Consider the following 22,612-nt stretch of genomic DNA (forward strand, 5'->3'; position numbering starts at 1 on the left):
GATTTCCTGTGTGACTAATGTGACTGAAATGCTATGTGTGGTTTCACAGGTACAGTTCCTGGTGGACCACGGAGCCATGATCGAGCATGTGGACTACAGCGGGATGAGGCCTCTGGACCGGGCCGTGGGCTGCAGGAACACTTCAGTGGTGGTGGCCCTGCTGAAGAAGGGTGCCAAGATTGGTAAGGGGGGGGGCAGGAGATTGGAACTGACTGAGCTGGCACCTCCCTTTCACCAGAGGTGCCCCAGCTGCCTAGGACCCCTACTGAATTGCGATTTTCTGTTCTTCCTTTCATTCTACTTTTTATTTTTTGATGTCTATCTCGGCACAATGTTTAGAAATGCGACTATAATTAGTTCTCAAGGTAATTTGCAAATTTGAATGGCTACAGGAAGAATCATAAACTTAGCAACAGCTTGACATTGGCCTTCAAATGAAGTTGTTCAGTTTGAGAACAACCATGATATTGATGTTGCACTACACCAAACCCCGGTGTTTACTGACATGGCAGCATTCCATCAATGTGTACTGAGAGAGGCTACTAATGCTGTTGCTGCTGCTGCATTTAACCCTTGGTGTGCATTTCACTGCTCTTTTCTCTCATTTCACGCCTTTTCACACCTTTTACTTGGTTCTATCTCACTATCTATCTCTCTTCTTTAATCTGACCTATCCCTCTCTCTGGGCTGACATGGACCTCTAACCCTGTGGTGATTTGTTCACCTTGCTCCCCCTATCTCCCTGACCCTTGCGTGGTCCCCTCACCTCCCTCTATCTCTAAGCAGGATGTCAGACCCTCCCCAGCAGGGCCAGAGGTAAAGCGCTCCCAGACCTCTGTATGTGTGTGTGTGTGTGTGTGTGTGTGTGTGTGTGTGTGTGTGTGTGTGTGTGCCCTTATCAGTAAATTCCAGCCATTATTTTTATTATATATATATATATATATATATATATATATATATATATATATATATATATATATATATATATATATATATATATATATATATATATATATATATATATATATATATATATATGTCTGACCCATTTCACTTCACTACCCTTCTTTGATGGTTAACTTGTATGTGATGTCTTCATAAAAGCTCATCATCCAAAGCACAAATCAGTCCCTTGTTTGGGAAAGCAACAATGCCATGCTATGCTCTTATGATGCCTGCTGAGATAATGGACCGATCCCAAGCCCCACCACAGGAAGATATGGTTGCTAAGTAGGTCAAGTTTCTGCTTAATGGAAGCTAAAATCATTGAGAGAAGTTTCTAGTTAGCAAGTTTTTGGAATCTGGAAAGGTTCCAAGTTAGAAAGGTTCAGAATTCTGGTTGGTCAGGAGATAAAAATTTCTATGACAGAAGCTCAGAAAGTTGACACTTGAAGACTTGCTGTAATAGAAAATAAATCAACTTTTGTGGCAGTAATGGTCGCATTGCTTCAATTCTTTTTTCTACTACAGCATGAACTGGTTGATATGTAGCATAAAATCTTAGCCTTATTTCACATTTGACCTCTTTCAACTTTTCAAAATTCCTACACAGATAGTCTCCCTAACCCTGAATTTAACTAAGTAAACTAACATATTAACAGGGCTTTCGAGTAGCAATGAATAAATAAATCTTAGCAATTAGGACTAGACAGCTAACATTTGGCTATTATTTTTCCCCAAGTATATATTTTGATCATATCCAAGTATTTTAGGAAATGCTGGTGCAAATGTGCTAAACTGGGCTAATTGCAGACAGCAAAGGTTACTAAGTAGAGTTATGAAAGCCAGGCAACTAAGATGAATGTTGGGATTGGTCATAGCCTGTAGGTACATATGCATGAGTGCATGTCTGGTAATGCATGATTGATGCTAATGGATTGTTTCTCTAAAAAAATGAACCCATCATGAAATGTCACACGCTATTAGACTATATAACTCATTTGTTGCATGGCTTGCAGTGCTTTCTGCTCGGCCTGCCTGATTTGTCTGGATAAAACAGAGACCTTCTCAGTACCGGTGTGTAATATACAGTTTGTTTTTTCACAAAAACAGTCCATGATGCAGGTTATCAGGGTAACATTCGCATGCCATACAGCTAATACAGCGAATGTCAGTTTTTTTGCTGAGGTACATACCACTGAATGTCGGCCATTTTCCTGTGACAAATACAAGCTAGATTCTCAGAGGTTACCTAACATCACCTGCAGTGCTGTAGAGGTGTGCAGGAGCAGTGAGCAGTTCCACATTGTTGGTTGATGAGTCCCTTTTTTAGTTGGAGTCAGGGCTCATTTCCCCAATGTGGCTGCCCACTCGTTTAGCATAATATATCATTCTTGTTAGCCTAAATCGGACTGGGGTCAGGAGGGTCAAACAAGATGGAGGCAGGTCAAGATTTGTATATTAATCTACACCAACCAAGCATAACATTATGACCACCTGCCTAATAATGTGTTGGTCCCCCTTTTCCTGACCCCTTAACAGCATTAACCGCATGAAATTCTTCAGCAGTTTGAGCTACAGGAGCTTGTCTGTTAGATCGGACCACACGGACCAGCCTTCGCTCCCCCACGTGCATTCCATGACCCTGTCGCCGGTTCACCACTGTTCCTTCCTTGGAGCACTTTTGATAGATACTGACCACTGCAGACCAGAAACATCCGACAAGAGCTGCAGTTTTGGAGATGCTCTGACCCAGTCGTCTAGATGTCACAATAATGTCAAACTCGCTCAAATCCTTACGCTCGTCCATTTTTCCTGCTTCTAACATCAACTTTGAGGACAAAATGTTCACCTGCTGTCTAATAAATAAATCCACCCACGAACAGGTGCCATGATGAAGATCATCAGTGTTCTTCACTTCACCACTCAGAATGTTATAATGTCAGAAAGTTATTCCTGGTCGATGTATATAAAAGCCCCCTCTATTTGTTTAACTCCTAGACCGTGACATCTTGGCCACTGGACACATGGTTACGTCAATGTGTTGTGAATCCTATATTTTGGTTGTGTGATCGGTCATTGTCATTCTTTTGTCGCTGGACTACTGAATTGTGTGTATACTGTTTGTGTATTGCTTTATGGAGTTTCTGTAATCAGTGGAGTTCAGTCTGAGTTTTGATGTGTGCCCCTTGCCCACTGCAGCTGACGAAACATTTCAGCTATATGCTGAGCCATTTATAACTAGCGTCAGGTGTGTTGGTGGAAAGAGGAAACTAAGCTCTAACCTACATTCACATCAACAAGCAACGTCCCACAGACCATTTCTATGGAGTGTGCAGTACCTGTGTAGCAAACCTTGGAATGTATTAAAAGAGATTGTTGATGAATTGACATAGTTAGTATAGTTAGCCTGCTTTGCTAATCTGCCAATGCATTTAGCATGCAATTCAGACAACCAATTCCACACTAATTGGCATTTATTAAACACCTATTTACCTGGATATGTCACATCCACAAGCTACAACTGTAGCAGTGACTACACATACCTGAGCTGTGACATGTCGCTCGGTAGTGTGAACGTTAGGATAGAGTGCATGGTACATCAGAACCCAGACTGAGCGCCACTGACTGATATGATTTGAATCTCTTATTTGCCAAAGACAAGATAAACATACCTTCAATGGGAACCTTGAATGCACTGCTTGTTCCAATTAAGCATGGTAGCATGCTGCCTGACTTTCCCCTCTTCCCCTTCTTCCTGTGTAACACAGGTCCAGCAACGTGGGCCATGGCCACCTCCAAGCCAGACATCATGATTGTCCTTCTGAGCAAGCTGATCGAGGAAGGAGATGGATTCTACAAGGTCATTCTTTCTTCAAAATGTTACATAATAATTAAAGGGTTTGGATCATCAGATATCATAGTTGTGTCGTCCTGAAAATATCAGCGTAAAACGAAATTTGTTTCACTATCTTTCTTCTACTTCCTTCTTGTATATCCCCTTCCTACCTCCATACCATCTACACAGTTCCTACTTTCACTCTTTCCATCTTTTCTTAGCCTGTACCTTCCAAACTATGTTCTTACAGTATCGGGCATGATTCCTTTCATAATTTCTGCATATTCTTTATCTTCCCCCCCTGTATACCCCTCTTCCTTCCTTCCTACCCATCTACATGATTCCTACCTTCACTCCCTCCACCTTTCCTCTACCTGTACTTTCAAACCTATGTTCTCACGTTGCATGATTCCTTTCCTCTTTCTGCATATCCTTTCTTTCCTCAACCTCCTTCCTGTATACCCACCTTCTTTTCTCTCTACCCATCTACACAGTTCCTACCTTCTCTCCTTTCATCTTTTCTTGACCTGCACCTTCCAAACTTTCTTACCTGGCTTGATTCCTTACATCATTTCTGTATATCTTTCATTTTTCCCCCTTTTTTCTGCAATCAGCATTACTGTATACCCTTTGTATTTCCTTTCTACACACCTACACAATTCCTACCTTTATTCCTTCTATCTCTTCCCTACCTGTACCTTCCAAATTATGTTCTTGTAGTACCTGGCTTGATTCCTTACATCCTTTCTTTATATCCTTCATCTTTTCCCTAACCCCCTTCCTACCTCCCTACCCTCCCTACTCTACTTTCCTGACTAACCCACTTGCCCACCTATTCCAGTTCCTTCCTACCCACAGCCATCTCTCTTTTCATTACCAATCAACCCCCAATCTCTTATTGCTCCTCACCCTCCTTCAAAACTCTTCAGAACTTTCTTCTCCTTGTGCTCTTACCACTATTTGTCTTTCTTACCTATGTACCTTACTTGCCACCTTATTTTTTTTTGTCCTTACCTTCCTACCCCTACCTTTCTTTATCTCCCACCTTCTTTTTTCTTTTTCATAAATTCCTACCTTCCTTTAGTAATTTCTACACCATCATTACTACATCTTTTCTTTCGACCTTGCTGTTTTCCTACACAACTGCCTACCTTGGAAGTTTTTTCCAATCATGTGTTTTACCTACATGCCCACCTTCCTATCTTCTTTTCTATCTTTCATTCTTTGCATACTAACAGCTGTATTTTGTGGTTTAACAGAAGGGGAAGGTGAAAGAAGCAGCCCAGCGATATCAGTACGCCCTGAAGAAGTTCCCTCGCGAAGGTTTCACAGAGGACCTGAAGAGTTTCCGTGAACTAAAAGTCTCCCTGCTGCTCAACCTGTCCCGCTGTCGGCGCAAAATGAACGTTAGTAGCTAGTGGTTTGGTTCCTGTAATGATCCGTCCTAAGAATTTAACACAACATTAGTCATATGTGCAGTGTACATGCACTGCTCAGTGTAAAGTAAATCTAAGTGAGTTCTGTTAATGGATATAATGGGAGTTTTTGTATCACACACATATTGCCACCTGAATTTTTGTGCTCATTTACATTCACTTATCTGGAATCCTACCCAAGCATTTTTTTTCTTTTTTCATTTTTAGTGGGATGAGGCTGCTGGATTTCTGTAGTCTTTTCTAGATATGTTGAAGGCAACATCTGACCAACATCATCACTTTTCATCCCAACCACCTTTTTTTCGGTTTTTGGTCTGTCAAGTTGATGATTTTCAGCACTAGCTTAGATACATTTAGACAGATCACGTCAACAGACTTGTTGGTATTGTCCAAGTCCTGGCACCTCTAAATGTCAGTGTGTTAAAAGCGCCCCCTGGTGGGGATGAACATTTTGCTTTATTGAGTTTATATGTGTGTGTCTGTGTGTATTTGTGTGTGTGTGTGTTAAGTTTCTTACATCAGTGTATGTAAGGACAGTAGCATTTTTTGAGGGTTAACTCGATGCAATTGTGTGTATGTATGCATTCCCAATGAGTGTGTCCATCATATGTATGTATAGAATGAGTGTGTCCATATCAAACCATGTATGTATGTATGTATGTATGTATGTATGTATGTATGTATGTATGTATGCATGTGACTTGCCCTACATGCCTCCACCTGTATGGCTCTGTGTATGACTGTTGGCCCTGTTGTTGCTTGCAGGACTTTGGCATGGCGGAGGAGTTTGCCTCCAGAGCTCTAGAGTTGAAACCCAAATCCTATGAGGCCTTTTACGCACGAGCCCGCGCCAAACGCAGCAGCAGGTAACCGTAGCAACAAACAGAAAGGGCGCTGGGGCCTAAACCTCCTACTTAAATTTAGATTTGGTAATGAGGTGAAATCTTGGTAGTGGTACAGTACTCTCAGGATATGGAGGCTCATTCTCATACATTTCAACCTTGTTTTTATTCTGCAGATGTACCATCTGTCACATCACATCTTTATTTCTACATTTTTAGATTATTTTTATGAGTAACACACACACACACACACACACACACACACACACACACACACACGCAACCTGCCATATTATAGTTGTTAGATCGTGAGCTCTGGACAGCGTATGGTTAATGGTGTATTGTGTCCAGCAGCAGTTTATTTATTTATTTTATTTCTTGATTTAGTTTTGAGTTTGATTTTGATTTCTGGCCCAGAAATAATCTTCAGGACAAAACTAATAGGTTTTACCATTTTTCCAAAGTGGCCTGGACTTAAAAATCAGATGTTTCTTATGGCTCTTCATCAGTTTCAGAACCGCCGATGGAAGACCTCAGATAAAATAATCTTTTCATCTGAGACATTGTTGAAAGCTGTGGATAAATCAGTACGCTTTACATTTATGGCATTTAGCAGACGCCCGTGTCCAGAGCGAAGTAAAAAAAAGAAAGTGTCTCAATCTTAGAATAGATCTACACTGGTATGCTAGTTTACAAACTTAAGATAAATCAGCCTACAGCTCTGTTGAGAGGATTTTTTTTTTTAAGACAAAGCAAACCTTAAAAAGTACTAGTTTTCAGAAAGAGGTGGGTCTTCACCCATTGCTTGACGATATCCAGTGACTCCACTGTTCAGACATCTAGGGGAAGTTCATTCCATCACTTCTGTGCCAGAACAGAGAAGAGCCTTGAGGTATACTTACCTCTTACCCTGAGAGAAGGTGGTACCAGTTGAGCAATTATAGATCTAGTAGTGAGAGCTTATCCACCACTGACTAGATAAAATGAGATAAGATCAGATAACATGTACCTTTATTCGTCCCACAGTGGCTAAATTTCTATGTTCTATGCAGCAAAGAAAAGAAATGTGCAAATGTATAAAGTAGAGAAATGATACAAGTATATACATCACAATGCATAAATAGAAAAGAAAAAGGAAAGAGATCACCAATAAAGTAGTTACACTTTCAAACATTTTGCACATAGGTAATATTGCATGGTTTAAATTGCTGTTATTGCACCGTTATTGACACTGGACTTTGAATCAGAAAATCACAAGTTCTAATCTCAGCACCCCAATCTGCCAATGCTGAGCCCTTGAGCAAGGCCCTTAACTAGCTCAGTTGTAAGTCGCTCCGGATAAGGGTATCTGCCAAATGCCATAAATATAAATGAATAAAACCGCTTGTTAAACTCTTTGTTGTATGACATACTTTACAAGTGCAGTTCAGGACAGAAGGAACTTCTCAACAAACATCATATCATGGCTCTAGAGATGTTTCATGGAGATTTTACAATGTAAAAGGCCTGATTAGTTTCAAACAGAAAGTCTAGGGCTGCAGAAAGCTCTAAACTTTCTCTTTTCTATACACAAATGTCAATAAGCTGGTGTTTTACCTCCACAGCACACATAAGACATCTGTCTCTTTCTGATTAGGCAATTCCACGCAGCCCTGGAGGACCTGAGTGAAGCCATCCGCCTGTGTCCGAATAACCGCGAGATCCAGCGACTGCTGCAGCGCGTGGAAGAGGAGTGTCGCCAAGTCGCTCAGCAACAGCAGCTGGATCCACCTCCATCCCCTCCCCATGAGCAAGCCCCGCTGATGGTCCCGCACCCTCCTCCACTGGAGCCCCGTCTGTCTGACATGGAGCCAGTGCAGGACCTGTTTGAAGAAGACGAGGATTACCTGGAGCAGGACTTGGATGGTCTTCCACTAGCCGTAACCGCTGAGCGTCGTTCTAGTCCCTCGGGTTTGCCTGTCATCCAGAGCATGCCACCTTCCCCAAGCCATTTGCCCTACCTTTCCGAAAGTGCTTCCATGGGCCATGCATATGAACTATGCCCCAGTCCTCCTTCCATGTCCTCTCCGACTCGTCGGGGCTACCAGTCCACCTCTCCTTCGCTCTCTCCGACGCACCAGACATCCCACTATCGTCCGAGCCCCCCTCACACCTCCCCAGCCCATCAAGCTTCCTCTTCATCTTCCTCCTCATCTTACCACTTCAGCCCGCCTCCTTCACCCTTGCGCCGTGGAGCCTACACCTCTGAGAATGCAGCCCTCTACAGACCACAGTCTGCCTCTGTCAGCTCAAACCGCTATCAACAGGAGGTACTTGCGGGCAGGCCCAAATCGCCGCTAGCTAAAATGGGCAGCCAGCGCTCACTGCAGCAGCAAACTCAGTGGCTACAGCCAGCCAAAGCCCAGATCGTTCGCACAAATCAGAGCAGTGGCTCAGTGCACTCCGCTGCTTACTCGCATATGTCCCAGGCAATGAGGGGGCATGTTCCGGGGGATGTCGATGAGCTTGGAGAATTGGCTTATTCAGGCCCGTTGCAGATTCAAGGCAGTGTGTACATAGAAGAGGAGCTCCCTCAGAGGCCCTCACATTCATACAAGCCCAGCATCACAGGCCCACGCTATGGTCAAATGGCACCTCAGATCAGCCGCAGCCAATCGGCCGCTTATTATCCCGTTCAGCCACATGAAATCGAGCGCTTTGAAATCCAGCCTCAGTTATCATCCCCTGAACACCCTCACGGTCTTCGGCGCCCACTAAGTGCCGCAGGACCTGCCTCAAGGCCTCTTATCCACTCTCAGAGCACTGGCTTGCGCTTCTCACCCTCTAGCAGCAGTCTGGCTGTAGGATCCACCTCTAATTTAGGTCCAGGCTTCCGGCCCTCGGCTTCAGCACAACACATGGAGATTCCACTGAAGATGGCTTATGAGGTCGGATACAGCGATGATATGTCTCCAGCTTCTCCACCCCAAGGCACCGACATGCGACTTTTAGGAGGGACCTACCCAGGCGAGGCAATGCGTGCACGCAGCACACCCTTTATGGGTATCATTGACAAGACAGCACGGACCCAGCAGTTTGTCCAGCAACCTTCGTCTTCTTCATCTTCATCTTCGTCACGCACCTGGGCCGTGTCGTCTTTAGACACCGTCATCTCCAGCCCTGCTACATCACCTGGCAACATGACCTATGGGCACCTTGCTTACTACAATCGCACCAACAATGCCCACAATGGACACCTCGTGGAGGAAGACTACTATCGGTCAGATACCACAGGCCGGGTGAGCCAGGGACCCACGTACCCAGACGTCAAGGTGGCGCGAACGCTGCCAGTCTCACAGGCCTATCAGGACAGCGACTATAGACAGGTGGGACATGGGGAGCGCCAAGGTCCTTCCTCCCCTATTAAACCAAAGAGGCCCTTTGTTGAGTCTAACGTTTAAGGCACACCTTGTAGATATGTACTAGGACTAGTTTTCCCCCAACACTTTGATGTAATCAGATCCTGAATAAATGGACCAGAAAGCGATGTTGTAGAAAGCATCTGCATTGGGATCCGGACTTGCACGATGCTTCAGGAGCCTCAATTGGAATGGACCGCCTTAACTGCTGTATGCTATCTAGAGATGCGGCAATACTGGATTATCAGGATCAGAGTCTGTTTAAAAAAAGAGGATGTTTTATCAGTGTAATCGATAACAGTACACTTTAGAGGCTAGGTGAGAATAGACCTTTTCAAAAGCTAGCACTTACCCCTGACACCCCAAGCATTTCTTTGTCCTTAGTTACTGTTTTCCCACATAGTCGACTAGTTGACTGATTAAAGTAAACAATAGCATTTGTGCCCCTTCCTGTAAAAACATTCTACGCTCACGACAATAAGCAACAACAAATTATGGCCTAAGAAAGCTATTGTGATTGGCTGTTTAAACGAGCAATTCCATGAAAAAAGAACATAAAAGGAGGTCCTGCTCAACATTTCCTCTACTCACATGTTCCTTAAAAAAAATCCATAATTCTGGACTTAATAATGTCGTCTGGCATGACAGTAAAGAGTTTTTACACTGGTACAAAATACACTGTATGGCCAAAAGTATGTGTACACCTGATCTTAAAATGAGCAAAGCTCCTCATAATAAGCTCCACTCTTCCACTAGATTTAGTGGAGATTTGTGTGAGATTCATTCTGCCACAAGGATGTGTGTTAATGAAGTCAGGTACTGATGTAAGTGAGGTAAGGAGGTGCCTGCGATGCAGGTTTATAGCTCTATAGCAGGAGATCTTTCACTCTAACCCATGTCATGCAGATCTTCATGGAGCTGGTTTTGAGCACTTTGAGTCTTTTAGTACAAGTGAATAGAAAATGTATTGTTAGCGCAACCAAAGACGGTCTGTACACTTTGGGGAGGGTGTCCCAATACTTTTGGCTGTGCAATGTACATGAAATGCCAGGTTTCGTCTCACAATTTTGGCTTTATTTCAATTTGACATTTGAGTGCAGACTATCGCCTCCTGCTGGTTATTAAGTGTGTTTGCCAGCTTTTTGGACATGGGCTTTGTGTCAGGGTCCTAAATCTGAACGTAGTCTAGCCAACTTAACGTTAAGTACAAATCACGTATGGAATCTTTTACTCCGAATGATCAGGCCACATTTCATTCCCCTCCCCTACCTCTAGGGGGATCTTTTGAATAAGGAATGATGACTTCAAGCTGTGGTCTTGCTCTGAAGTCTTGCCTGAAGCCTCTTATGTATATACGGCTGTAAAATGTGACCCCCCCATAAAAAATAAAAAAAAATCAGTGTGTATATAGCTGAAATAACGACAGAAGATATGGAATATTTATCAATTTAAGTTATGTTTGTATAAAATGATATATACTTTAGTTCAGGTGCCAATGTGCTCCGCCTTCTTGCTCCCGGTAGGTCGGTAATGTGAATTATAATTTTTTTTTTCAATGGAAACCTTTTTATGATTTACAATGCTGTGCTGTGGTCTCCAGGCTCGAGGAGCAACGTTCAGGAGTATAATCTCACACATCTCCATCATCATCTCACATTGTTTCTCCATAGTCTTTACAGATCACGTGATCGTAAAGGAGAGGCTTTTTTTTTGGTTTGTTTGTTTGTTTGTTTGTTTGTTTGTTTTTTATAAACACCTTTCCAAAAGATTTTCGTATGGTGTATTTATTTCCTGGTTTTTATTATTATTATAATTATTTTTTTTTTAAGTAATTTGATGTGACTGACCTGAATTATGATGATGATGTGATTATCCTGTGCTTTCGATCTTCTTGATCTTTTTCTGTTTTTCTTGCTTTCTTTTCAGCACTTTTTAATTAGTCACTTTTTATTTTTGGTTCAAAAAGGACTGGGAACTTTTCTTTCTTTAAACCAATCATTTGTAACTGCTGTCAAAAAAAGGGTGGGGTTTTTTGTTTTTAGTTTCAATGTGTGGAAGACTTTTTTTTTTTTTTTTTTTAAGGTTGACGTGTAAATGTTTGTACAAATTGTGCTTAGAATGCATGCTTTTTGCTGATGCACACATTATGTATATATATATATATATATATATATATATATATATATATATATATATATATATATATATATAATGTGTGTGTGTGTATGTATGTATAAGCAAGGAAAGGACTGAGCTTCAATCATTCCCCCCCCCCCCCCTTATTATTATTATTATTTTTTTTTACCACTTTTATAACCATTTTTGTTTAAAAACTGGACTCTTCAGAATTCTCGGTATCTGGTTTTTGTTTGAAGCGGGAGTGGAAAGAAGAAAAGCCAGGAACGTGAATGCATTTTCAATCCTGTTTCCTGATTGTAAACTGTACAATCAAACTGTATGTAAAGGAGAAAATGATGTACTAATTTAAGAACTCGAAGAAACTTCTCATGGGGTGAAACGGACACCGTCTGCACGAGTCTTCTTTTCTTTTACCTGATCATTATACATCTGAAGAAAAACGATTCAATAATGATTCAGTTTTAAATCGATGAAAATATGATTAAGTTAAATCATAAAGTCATTTTATGAATGAATACATCCAGGAACTCTGTAAACCTTTTTACTTATAATGCAAGTCTACTTGTAACTATAGCAACGCTCAGCATCCCTAGCTAGTACAAACTCCTAGCTGAATTACTGCTTTAGATTAAGATTGTAGATTTGAAGTAGAAGTGTTGTAGAAGTGCAGTAGATCAGAGCTGCATCACACACAGGATCTCATACAGTCAGAATGAACATCATCACTAAAGCAAGAAACCCAATGAACACACTTCAACACGTCTCCTTTCACTGGAGCCGCAACTGCACCTCCACATACATCATCTCCAGCAGGAGCATCGATATTCACCTCATCACATCATTCCGGGGTTTCCTGCGTTTCTTCAGTGTATTAGAGTTTTCCTGGGGATTTGAAACAAAGGCAAAACGGGGTGTTTTTGTTCAAATTCTACTGGAAAGAAACCGCAAAAGTGTAAACGGTGTAGCAACTGTTTTGACAAACTTTTGTCTTTTCTCCAGCTTTTCTTGGAAAGTCCATCTGGTATATGTCCTTGTAAGTGTCCCAGCGACCAAATCAATTTCTTCTCCTCTGTCACTTGTTGCGGAATGAAAAAAAACAAAACACCATGAATGTATTTAAGCTTGTGCAGTTTGCTACAGATGTGGGTTGAGAGCTCTGACTAGCGCGCTCTCTGATCAAAGGAAGTGAAAATGCCGACGTCAATAGACGGCCTCGGAATCTGCAACTCAAAATCTGATTGGTTAAAGCAACATGTTCATTCTCATAAGGAAAAAAAATCAACCACCGTCTTGAGAAGCTTCCTGATACCATCACACACGTTTCTGGCATTTGGCAGAGCTTTTGAGGGTTAAGGTTTTTGCTCAAGACCCAGTAGTTTTTAGATTTATAGTGATGGGATTTGAACTCATGACCTTCAGGCAAGAAATCCAACATCTTAACCATTTACCACTTCCCTGATTCAAGGCACACAATGTGCTAATGCTGATTGCATAACTACACGTTTTTTCCCTCTGAAAAAACACTTACTGTATCTCTGACTGGTTCCTCAGGACATTCATGGAAATATTCGCAGAATTCCAAATCCAGCAGACGCCCTTAGATGTTTATTATAAGAGATTTCTAATCTATTTCTACCACATATGTTCACTTTGTATACAGAAGATAGAGCTCCAGGTGATAATGAGCAGCGACACATGAATAATGAGTGATGTGTTGGGAATAACACTAATGTTGGTGAAGTAAGTGTGTGTTGGGGGGGGGGGGGGGGGCTTCACTCTTCTGGGAAGCTTCAATCTTTTGAGAAGCTTCATTCAGACACGAGGGTGTTAGTAAAGTCAGGAACTGATGGACGTGAGGAGGAGATCTTCCACTCCACCCGATGGAAAGCAGATCTTCATGGCTTCGTGGCTTTTGTGCACTTTTTGTCATGCTGGAACAGTGTTTCGGGTCTCCTAGGGGTTCCAAAATGAAGGAAAGATTTCATGCAACAGCATAAAACTGTTTGTGGTAACGGTTTTGGGAAGAGCCACGTACGGCACACTTTTGGAGAACACGTAGTTAATATTTACCGCAGATTTATTTATTTTTGGCTCGTGTTTGTGTAAGACGTATTGACGCAACTTTAAATTAGAGCTTTCGGAAAATTACGAGTTACTGAGTGGTAATTACGAGCTCAAGGGTGTTTTTTTTTTTTACTTAAACAGCTGAAAACTCATAACAGATTGAGGTAGATGTATAATTATAATTATTTCATAATTTCTATGAGCTTGAAGAGGAGAAGTTTCTGCAGAGAATGTCTATTTACATATAATTTTCTGCAGAAACGTTCTTGATCTCCTCAAAAAGCTTGAGATTTCAACAATTTATTTAACGAGGCTTACATCGACATTTGACTTTTCCTGCATTTTTGCAGACGCCCCCTTTTTTAAAGCGACTTACAATTATCTCTTTCATACAGCTGAGCAGTTGAGGGTTAAGGGCCTGCCATATGGGCCCAACAATGGAGGCTTAGTTTGCTGGGATTCGAACTCATGACCTTTTAATCAGACCTTTTAAGTCAGGCTCCATCTTAACCAATAAGAAACCCCCACCCTTCCGCTCTTTCCAGATAAAAGAATAAAAATTAGAAGACCTTTTCGAGACTTTTTTTACCTTTTCGTAAGTGTATCATGAAGAAGAAACTACACATGTATATGGAATGTAAAGTTCAAAGAACATTGACATACAACAGATACAGAACATCGGTGTCTCGATTGTTTCTTAACAGAAATGTTTTCCATTTTAAACGCTTCCTGAATTTTTTTACTCGTTCCGGTCTGAAAACGAGCGCTCTAGAATTCTCAAAACCTGGATACTGAAACAAAGGGAGGAATAAAACTTTATAATCTGATGATCTTGAGCTCAGACTCATGACTGACAGGAACTACAACTGATTACGAGACAGTAAGAACATAAACATTTTTGACAGCATTTGGAACATTCCCTTTTCTAGACTGATGTGACTACCTCAGTTATACTCAGGAGTAGGTGGGGAGTAGGTGAGGGTTAAGGGCTTTGCTCAAGAGCTCAGCAGATGCTTGTATTTGAACTTGTGACCTTCTGATTAAAAGTCTAGCTCCATTGTAACCACTGAGATACCAACAAATCACACTGAGACATAATTAATGGTGTTTTATATGTTTTCTGTTGAGCAGGAAAGGCGTTAACTCTCTAATTCTCCAATCTGTATCAGCTGGATCTCGTTCCCTCATTGTGGTGTTCATTCAGTACAGCAGTATTGTTGTAGGTTCTCAGCCCAGAGCGAATCAAGTGTCTGTGATAAGGAGTTAATGTTCACGGAATGCCTAAGAGTATGACCATCATTCCAATGTGTTCCTTCTTCAAACTGTTCCTACCAGTTTGGTGGCACAGAATTGTTCAGAACATCTGCAAACACTGAAGCATCACTGGAACTAAATGACCCAAACACTGTTCCAGCGTGACAAATCGTTTCACTGAAAGCGAAGCTACAACACTTCTGTAACACTTCTGTAAACCTTAGAAGATCATAACAGCAAATAATTATCTTCTCCAGACTCTCTGATACTTTAAATGCTTCCTAAACTATATTTTACCCTAGTAATAGTACGTTAGCATACCTGTGGTGTCATTGCTATTTTGGTCATAGTGTAAAATTGCGATTCGGGACGCAGCCCTAAATACTATTGAAGCACAGAGGAAGCGAAATTCAATTTAAAATGTAATATGCAATATTGCAGTGCAATAAAAAGCAATGCAATATTTAAAATGAAAATGTACATTTCTGTATTTGTAGTGAGCCAAGTTTTGGTCTTCTTTTTCAGCTTCTTCCATTAGGGGGCGCCACAGCGGATCATCCGTCTCCACACCCCCCTGTCCTCCACACTGCCTCTTTCACACCAACTACCTGCATGTCTTCCCTCACCACATCCATAAACCTCCTCCTTGGTCTTCCTCTTTTCCTCCTTCCTGGTGTCTCCATCCTCAGCATTCTCCTACTGATATACCCCATGTCCCTCCTCTGCACATGTCCAAACCATCTCAATCTCACCTCCCTCACCTTGTCTCCAAAACGTCCTACATGCACTGTCCCTCTAATAAACTCATTTCTAATCCTGTCCATCGTCGTCACCTCCAACGAAAACCAAGTTTTGGTGCAGAAGGAAAATGAAAATTCAGTTATATAATTGTAGTTTTAATATAGAAATTACATACTAATTAAAATGAAAATGTTTTACCCAAATTGATTTGATTTGATTTGTGTAAATTGATATTTGTCCTAAATGCATTTAGACTCACAGTTAGGACCCTTGGGATCGCATTTTCATCATAATGCCGTGGAATATTTGGAGCAAAATTTAGTTTGTATTCCAAAATGCAATGCATTTAGGACAAATAACATTTAAATGATCGTTTTACTCCCATTTCTGCTCGGACATGTTACACATATCAAATCTTTTTTGGGTAAAACATTAAAAAAAAAATTCACCACTTACAAAGCATTCAAATTAGTATGTAATTTGCATATTAAAACTACTGTTGTAAATGATAAATGTAAATTATATCATTTTATTTTTGCATTTCCAGTTTACATATTACATAATGACATTTCGCTACTTCTAATGCTTCCATAGAATACGAGTGTGGAATTATAAAATCATACATCAGGCAGTTTTACATAAAGCAAATCTTATTTCTGATACAGAACATGGACAGTGAGAAGTCTTTACATACTCTAATCCAAAAACGTTTACAGGCATGAAGATGATCTTCCTAAACTCTCTACACACACACACACACACAAACACACACACAGGAACTGAGAAGTGTTTGAACAGGAATAAAGAGGCTGGAGAGGAATCTGAAGCTGGGGTGTTGAATTCTTGGTGTTTGGTTAAGGCGTGCTGGGCCTGGAGTCCTCAGTCAGAGTGTTGAAGTGAACAGACAAAGCCTCTTCTTCTGGATTAGGTGGTCGTCTGAACTCTTCTCGGGTCACCACGTAGCCCACGAGAACCCCGAAACACACCAGCAGCAGGCCGAGCATGTTGGTCAGAACTTCCTCTGGAGCAAATGGTGGCCTATGTGACAATCAGCGAGGTACAGCATTAGATCTTTGTTACCAAGTCGAACATTTAATATGGTTTAATCGGGAAAAACTTTGAGTTCATTCAAATTTCTCGATACAAATCTCATTATTACTTTTAATCTTCACACAGGAAAATGAACACTCCAGGTCAAGCTGCCACTTCCCTATGGGAAACATTGATACATTTTTAATAACAGCGAGCCCCCAATGGTTTATCTCCTACTTATCAAAACCAGGACTTGATTTCTTTCCACGCATATACAGAACATGTTTGCTGTCTGATTTGGAAAAGAACAGAAAAAGCTCAAGGTCATTATGACAAATTGTAAACTGGAAACAAGTGTGGATAATTGATGCAGCTTCAAGGACTTGGTATTAGTTTCATTTAAATAATATAAAATATAAACAATTTTGGATGCACAGTTTGTCAGAGAGTAAAGAACATTTCGAGGCTGCTAATTATTTCTGCACATATCTTTCAGGTCTCTCCAGAAAAATCAAACCATCAAACTGAAAGATCCAGATACAAATGATCATTCTGCATTCAGGGATTCAATTTTGTGCGCCGCATCACTGTGTGTCGGATCACCGTCGCTCCGAATCACAGTGAGTGAAATGACTCATCCTCCTGATGACCTCCAGCCAACAATCTTTCCAGAACTTTCACTTAGTTCACTCAGCTCGGATGACTCATGCTGTTTCAAATAAGCTCTCCAGCTTCAATTAATCCTGTCATTAATCTGAATGAGAATCGATGAAATCTGCAATAGATTCTCAGCTGGATGAGTGCAATAAAATGAGGATCCATCACTCGCTCATATGAATATTTTTTGGTGAGAACAGGCAATGCGAGAACGTTTGCTGCAGTACTCACAGGCCACTGAAGATCGCCTTCTCGGCAATGCCCATGAGTGAGGATCCTACTGCCATGGCCAGCAGCACCAGGCCAAAGAACACATGCAGTGGCAGATACCATCTCCGTAGCACTGCTGATGCCCAGGGAAACAGGAAGAAGCCCAATCCCAGCAGCCACTGCACAAGAAATCAGAGTCAGAATGCAATCAGGCATTAAATAAAACTGACAAACAATAAATTTAAACAAGTTAGTTTTAGTCTAAACATGTATACATTTGAAAAGTAGTTCAGGTGTTTGTAAGGATTGAACCCCCAGGTGTGGAGTAGTTCAGGTGTAATGAAGGATCGAAAGGACAGGTGTGGGGTAGTTCAGGTGTAATGAAGGATTGAAAGGCCAGGCAGGTGTGCGGTAGTTCAGGTGTAATGAAGGATTGAAAGGTCAGGTGTGGAGTAGTTCAGGTGTTTGTAAGGATTGAAAGGCCAGGTGTGGAGTAGTTCAGGTGTAATGAAGTATTGTACCCCCAGGTGTGGAGAAGTTCAGGTGTTTGTAAGGTTCGAAAGGCCAGGTGTGGGGTAGTTCAGGTGTAATGAAGGATTGAAAGGCCAGGCAGGTGTGGGGTAGTTCAGGTGTTTGTAAGGATTGAAAGGCCAGGTGTGGAGTAGTTCAGGTGTAATGAAGGATTGAAAGGCCAGGTGTGGAGTAGTTCAGGTGTTTATAAGGATTGAACCCCCAGGTGTGGAGTAGTTCAGGTGTTTGTAAGGATTGAATGCCCAGGTGTGGAGTAGTTCAGGTGTAATGAAGGATTGAAAGGCCAGGTGTGTAGTAGTTCAGGTGTAATGAAGGATTGAACCCGCAGGTGTGGAGTAGTTCAGGTGTTTGTAAGGATTGAAAGGCCAGGTGTGGGGTAGTTCAGGTGTAATGAAGGATTGAAAGGCCAGGTGTGGGGTAGTTCAGGTGTTAGTAAGGATTGAAAGGCCAGGTGTTGGGTAGTTCAGGTGTAATGAAGAATTGAAAGGCCAGGTGTGGGGTAGTTCAGGTGTAAGTAAGGATTGAAAGGCCAGGTGTGGGGTAGTTCAGGTGTAATGAAGGATTGAAAGGCCAGGTGTGGGGTAGTTCAGGTGTAATGAAGGATTGAAAGGCCAGGTGTGGGGTAGTTCAGGTGTTAGTAAGGATTGAAAGGCCAGGTGTGGGGTAGTTCAGGTGTAATGAAGGATTGAAAGGCCAGGTGTGGGGTAGTTCAGGTGTAATGAAGGATTGAACCCCAAGGTGTGGAGTAGTTCAGGTGTTAGTAAGGATTGAAAGGCCAGGCAGGTGTGGAGTAGTTCAGGTGTTAGTAAGGATTGAAAGGCCAGGTGTGGGGTAGTTCAGGTGTTTGTAAGGATTGAAAGGCCAGGTGTGGGGTAGTTCAGGTGTTTGTAAGGATTGAAAGGCCAGGTGTGGTGGGTACATAAGGTGTTGGTAAGCATGAAGGTGTCTGAGGGTTTAGGTGTATCCAGGTGTGCCTCACCTGTATGAGGAAGAGGATGAAGGTCAGCATGCCGCACCAGCTATGCAGAGAGGTCATGTTAGGAAAGCCGGCTTTATTATGGACATCAAATACGGCCACCAGACCTGACCAAAGACACGCAGCATTACTCCCCGTCATACACGTTAACTACTGACGACTAGACGGAGGTCAGTTTGGACTGATTTGTGGACAGAACTTACCCACAATGCTGATAACGAGGGCCATCATGTGCAGCAGAGCATGGAGGATCTTCACTGAGCGTTTGCTCTCATTCCTGAACACACGGTACACCAGCACACCTAGCATAGATGTGATAGAAAGGTACAGCAGATTAGCAGCCGAATCGTGGTGGTGAAATTTAATATCTATCTCCAAACTTACTTTGAATGGAGATCTAAGAGCAGAATTCCATTCATCTACCATATCAAATACATACTATTAGCAACAGTAATGGGACACCTGACTTTTCTAGCTATATGTGGTTCTTCCCCAAACTGTCACCAAACTTCACTTAAACTAGGAGACCCAAACCTGTTCCAGGATGACACAAAATCCAGCTCCATGAAGATCTGCTTTCTATGGGTTTGGAGTGGAAGATTTCCTGCTATAGAGCTCCAACCGTATTGAACAAAAGTATTCAGAATGATAACTGCACCCCAGGCACATACATGGAAAAATAATAACTCGTTTTCTCCTCCTTTTCCAGTGGAGCACTTATATGGAGGAAAATAATTAAAAGAAAACCAAAAAAAAAGTCAAATTTAGTCAAATTTGTCTGCAGACCCGGTTGGATAATCGAATAGTCGCTAACACCCCTGGGGGAGGAACACGTTAAACATGTCTCTCTGGTGCACAGCTGCCCTCGGGTCTGTTCTTCGCCGGACTGATTGAACCTCTAATGGAACAATGACCTTTCAGTTTCAGTGTCTTAATCGAATTGGCTGAGCGAGGACTGAAAAGATTAGCTGGGCAAAACGTGCCTGTTCCTGCCCCAGGATTAATTCACTGCCCCGTGGCTAAACACTAAATCCCCTAATGACAGGCTTTATAGACAAAGCTTCAGAGTCTGTTTCAGATTACAGGCGGATCTATAGAACTGGCTCAGATGCTCTCCAACTGCACCAAATCTATTTATCTTTTTTACTTTTCACATATTTATTCAACAATTAAACAACCACAATCTTAATGGTAATTCTGTCAATCTCAGCGCTGAGACGTGATTGGTCCGTAGACCAAGAGTCTAATTACAGAGCTTGTAAAAAGCCCCGCCCCCGAACACAATTTATACAAAATATACTGAGGAAATGAAAGGAAAAAACCCTGAGAACAGATTGTATTCGAAGCTCCATCTTGAATAAAAAGTCTCCCGATTGAAGCCTCCTGGTTTGTAAGCAGGTTCTACGCCTTCATATGCAGCATGTGCAAATCCCCAGCAGCACCTCAGCCTGCTCCTGGAGCCAGACCCGTGTTTCAGCTCAGTGCTTTCAGTACAGTCAAACGCCAAGGAATTCTCTGTACCTTTCCAAAGAGCCTTTTCACTGGATTTATTTCTTCAGCGTACACCAGGAAGAACTCATACAATCAATCTGTGAAACCTCAGAGGTCATCTGTTAATAAGAGTGTGTGTGTGTGTGTGTGTGTGTGTGTGTGTGTGTGTGTGTGTGTGTGTGTGTGTGTGTGTGTGTGTGCGGGAGACATTGCTTTCAAATCGAATGGATTATAACAAAGTGAATGAAGAAGAAGAGGAAGAAGAAGAGGTAGAAGGAAAGGGAGAAGAAGAATGAGAAAAAAGAAGATGGAAGAGAAAAAGGAGAAGATAAATAATAAGAAGAAGTAAGATGAGAACAAGAAAAAGAAGAAGAATTAGGAAAAGGAAGATGAGGAGGAGATTCAGGAGGATTTAAATGAGGAGAAGAGAAAGAGAAAGAGAAAAAGAAGAAAAACAAGGAAACCAGGCGGAGGTAAAGATTTAGGAGGGCGGAAGTGGAGGAAAAGGAGAAGGAATAAAAGCAGAGAAAGAGAATGAGGGAAAAGATGATAAATGAGAAAAAAGCAGAGAAAAATGAGAAAAATGAGAAAAAGTAGAAAAATGAGGAAAAGAAGGATGAGGAGAAAGAAGAGGAGAAGAAGGATAAGGTGGAGGAGGTGAAGAAGAGAAGTAGAAGAAGAGGAGAAGGAGGTAAAGAAGATGAACATGAAAAATGAGTAGCAAATGAAAAGGGAGGCGAGAAGAAACTACAAAAATAAATAAATAAATAAATAAATAAATAAATAAATAAATAAATAAATAAATAAATAAAAACCCTGAAAACACTATTTTTAAAAATACAACTAATAAGTAGGGAGAAAAAATATAAATGAGTTGGTAAAGAAAAAAACGTGTTTTACACTTTTACACTTTTTTATTTAAAAGAAAAAAATGTAATATCTTATAATATGCTATAATATGTGATATGATTATAGATAGAATGAAGTCTTCTGATGTTTATGGTGATATATAAATAATATAGATATAGACATCCTAATTAAATATTCGTTACTTATCGTTACTTATTGATGGGCAATTTATTGTTTGATTAATTAATTAACTGATTGATTGATTGATTGATTGATTGATTGATTATTGATTGATTTTCATACATTCAGACATACATCAGGCTCTGGAATGCGTCGGTCAGCCTATTGTCTGCGTGTGGAATTTGGCTTGTGCTGCACGTCAAATGATTGTACTTGCTAGTTTCCGTAGACGGATTTCTCAGGGTGTGTGTACGGGTCATGTGATTCGTCTGCGACACGCCAATCAGTAATTAGGGCAAAACCCTACCCCAATCTGCCCTCTGTTAATCCTTAATCCAGGAAAGTCCATGATCTGAGATGTTTGAGAACGTTTCATGACGTTCTCTTGCTGTTAGCGTTTAGCACTCTATCTGCCGTCTCACCGTCTCCGTAGAGGAAGACGAGGCCCATGACCATGCAGAGCGGGTGCACGTTGAACTGTTGCTGCGAGCTGTCCCAGGCGTAGCCCCCGTGGTAGTGTCCCATCCACACGCCCGTGAGCACCACGCACGCAACCCCCAGCACCTGAGAGGCGGCCACGTAGCAAGGCAGCGTCTGAAACCTCCCCCAACCTTCCATCACTCCTACAGAGAAAGAGAAGGAGGAAGAAATGTAAACAGAGACTTCAGAGTCATCATATTAACTACATGTCATTAATCGTTGCAATGGAGACAATTCAGTCTCCAGTGTCAGGGATTTGTATCAGTCAGAGGCAACGTTGTCTTTGTTGAAGATCCTATTCCAGATTTATTTCCTCTCAGGTAAGGAGTCTCCAGTTCCAGTTTACCCAAAAGGTGTTTGGGGTTGGAAGTTTAGTAAGAATGTGCTTTTTTTTTTTAACATCCCATTCAGCATTTAGTCTCCATTCACTTTTATAATTAAGTTCCACTCTTTTGGGAAGATGTTCCACTAGATTGTTTTTAGGTGAGGTGACGTGAGGTGTTCTGAGGTCAGAGCTCTACAGCAGAAGATCTTCCACTTCAACCCATGGAAAA

At 41.6% G+C, this 22,612-nt stretch overlaps 2 protein-coding genes across 6 annotated transcripts in view; one reads left to right on the forward strand and one right to left on the reverse strand.

The window, feature by feature from the left end:
* The window catches only part of tanc2a (tetratricopeptide repeat, ankyrin repeat and coiled-coil containing 2a), a 127,455-nt gene extending 115,479 nt beyond the window's left edge, over positions 1-11,976 (forward strand). For all 4 annotated transcript variants that reach the window (XM_083524267.1, XM_083524268.1, XM_083524269.1 and 1 more), the window contains 5 exons: positions 50-182; positions 3,711-3,802; positions 5,038-5,184; positions 5,980-6,080; positions 7,693-11,976. In XM_083524267.1, the coding sequence (XP_083380393.1) occupies positions 50-182; positions 3,711-3,802; positions 5,038-5,184; positions 5,980-6,080; positions 7,693-9,496 (2,277 nt within the window). In that variant the 3' untranslated portion in view covers positions 9,497-11,976. The remainder of the gene's footprint in view (positions 1-49; positions 183-3,710; positions 3,803-5,037; positions 5,185-5,979; positions 6,081-7,692) is intronic.
* A 4,308-nt stretch (positions 11,977-16,284) lies between these two features.
* cyb561 (cytochrome b561) overlaps positions 16,285-22,612 on the reverse strand; it is an 8,470-nt gene continuing 2,142 nt past the window's right edge. For both annotated transcript variants that reach the window (XM_083524622.1, XM_083524621.1), the window contains exons 2-6: positions 22,001-22,201; positions 19,262-19,360; positions 19,062-19,165; positions 17,573-17,730; positions 16,285-16,690 (exon numbers count right to left, since the gene is read on the reverse strand). In XM_083524622.1, coding sequence (XP_083380748.1) covers positions 16,507-16,690; positions 17,573-17,730; positions 19,062-19,165; positions 19,262-19,360; positions 22,001-22,196 — 741 coding nt within the window. In that variant the 5' untranslated portion in view covers positions 22,197-22,201 and the 3' untranslated portion in view covers positions 16,285-16,506. The remainder of the gene's footprint in view (positions 16,691-17,572; positions 17,731-19,061; positions 19,166-19,261; positions 19,361-22,000; positions 22,202-22,612) is intronic.

Source organism: Silurus aristotelis (assembly GCF_946808225.1).
Source record: "Silurus aristotelis genome assembly, chromosome: 21".
NCBI lineage: Eukaryota > Metazoa > Chordata > Actinopteri > Siluriformes > Siluridae > Silurus > Silurus aristotelis.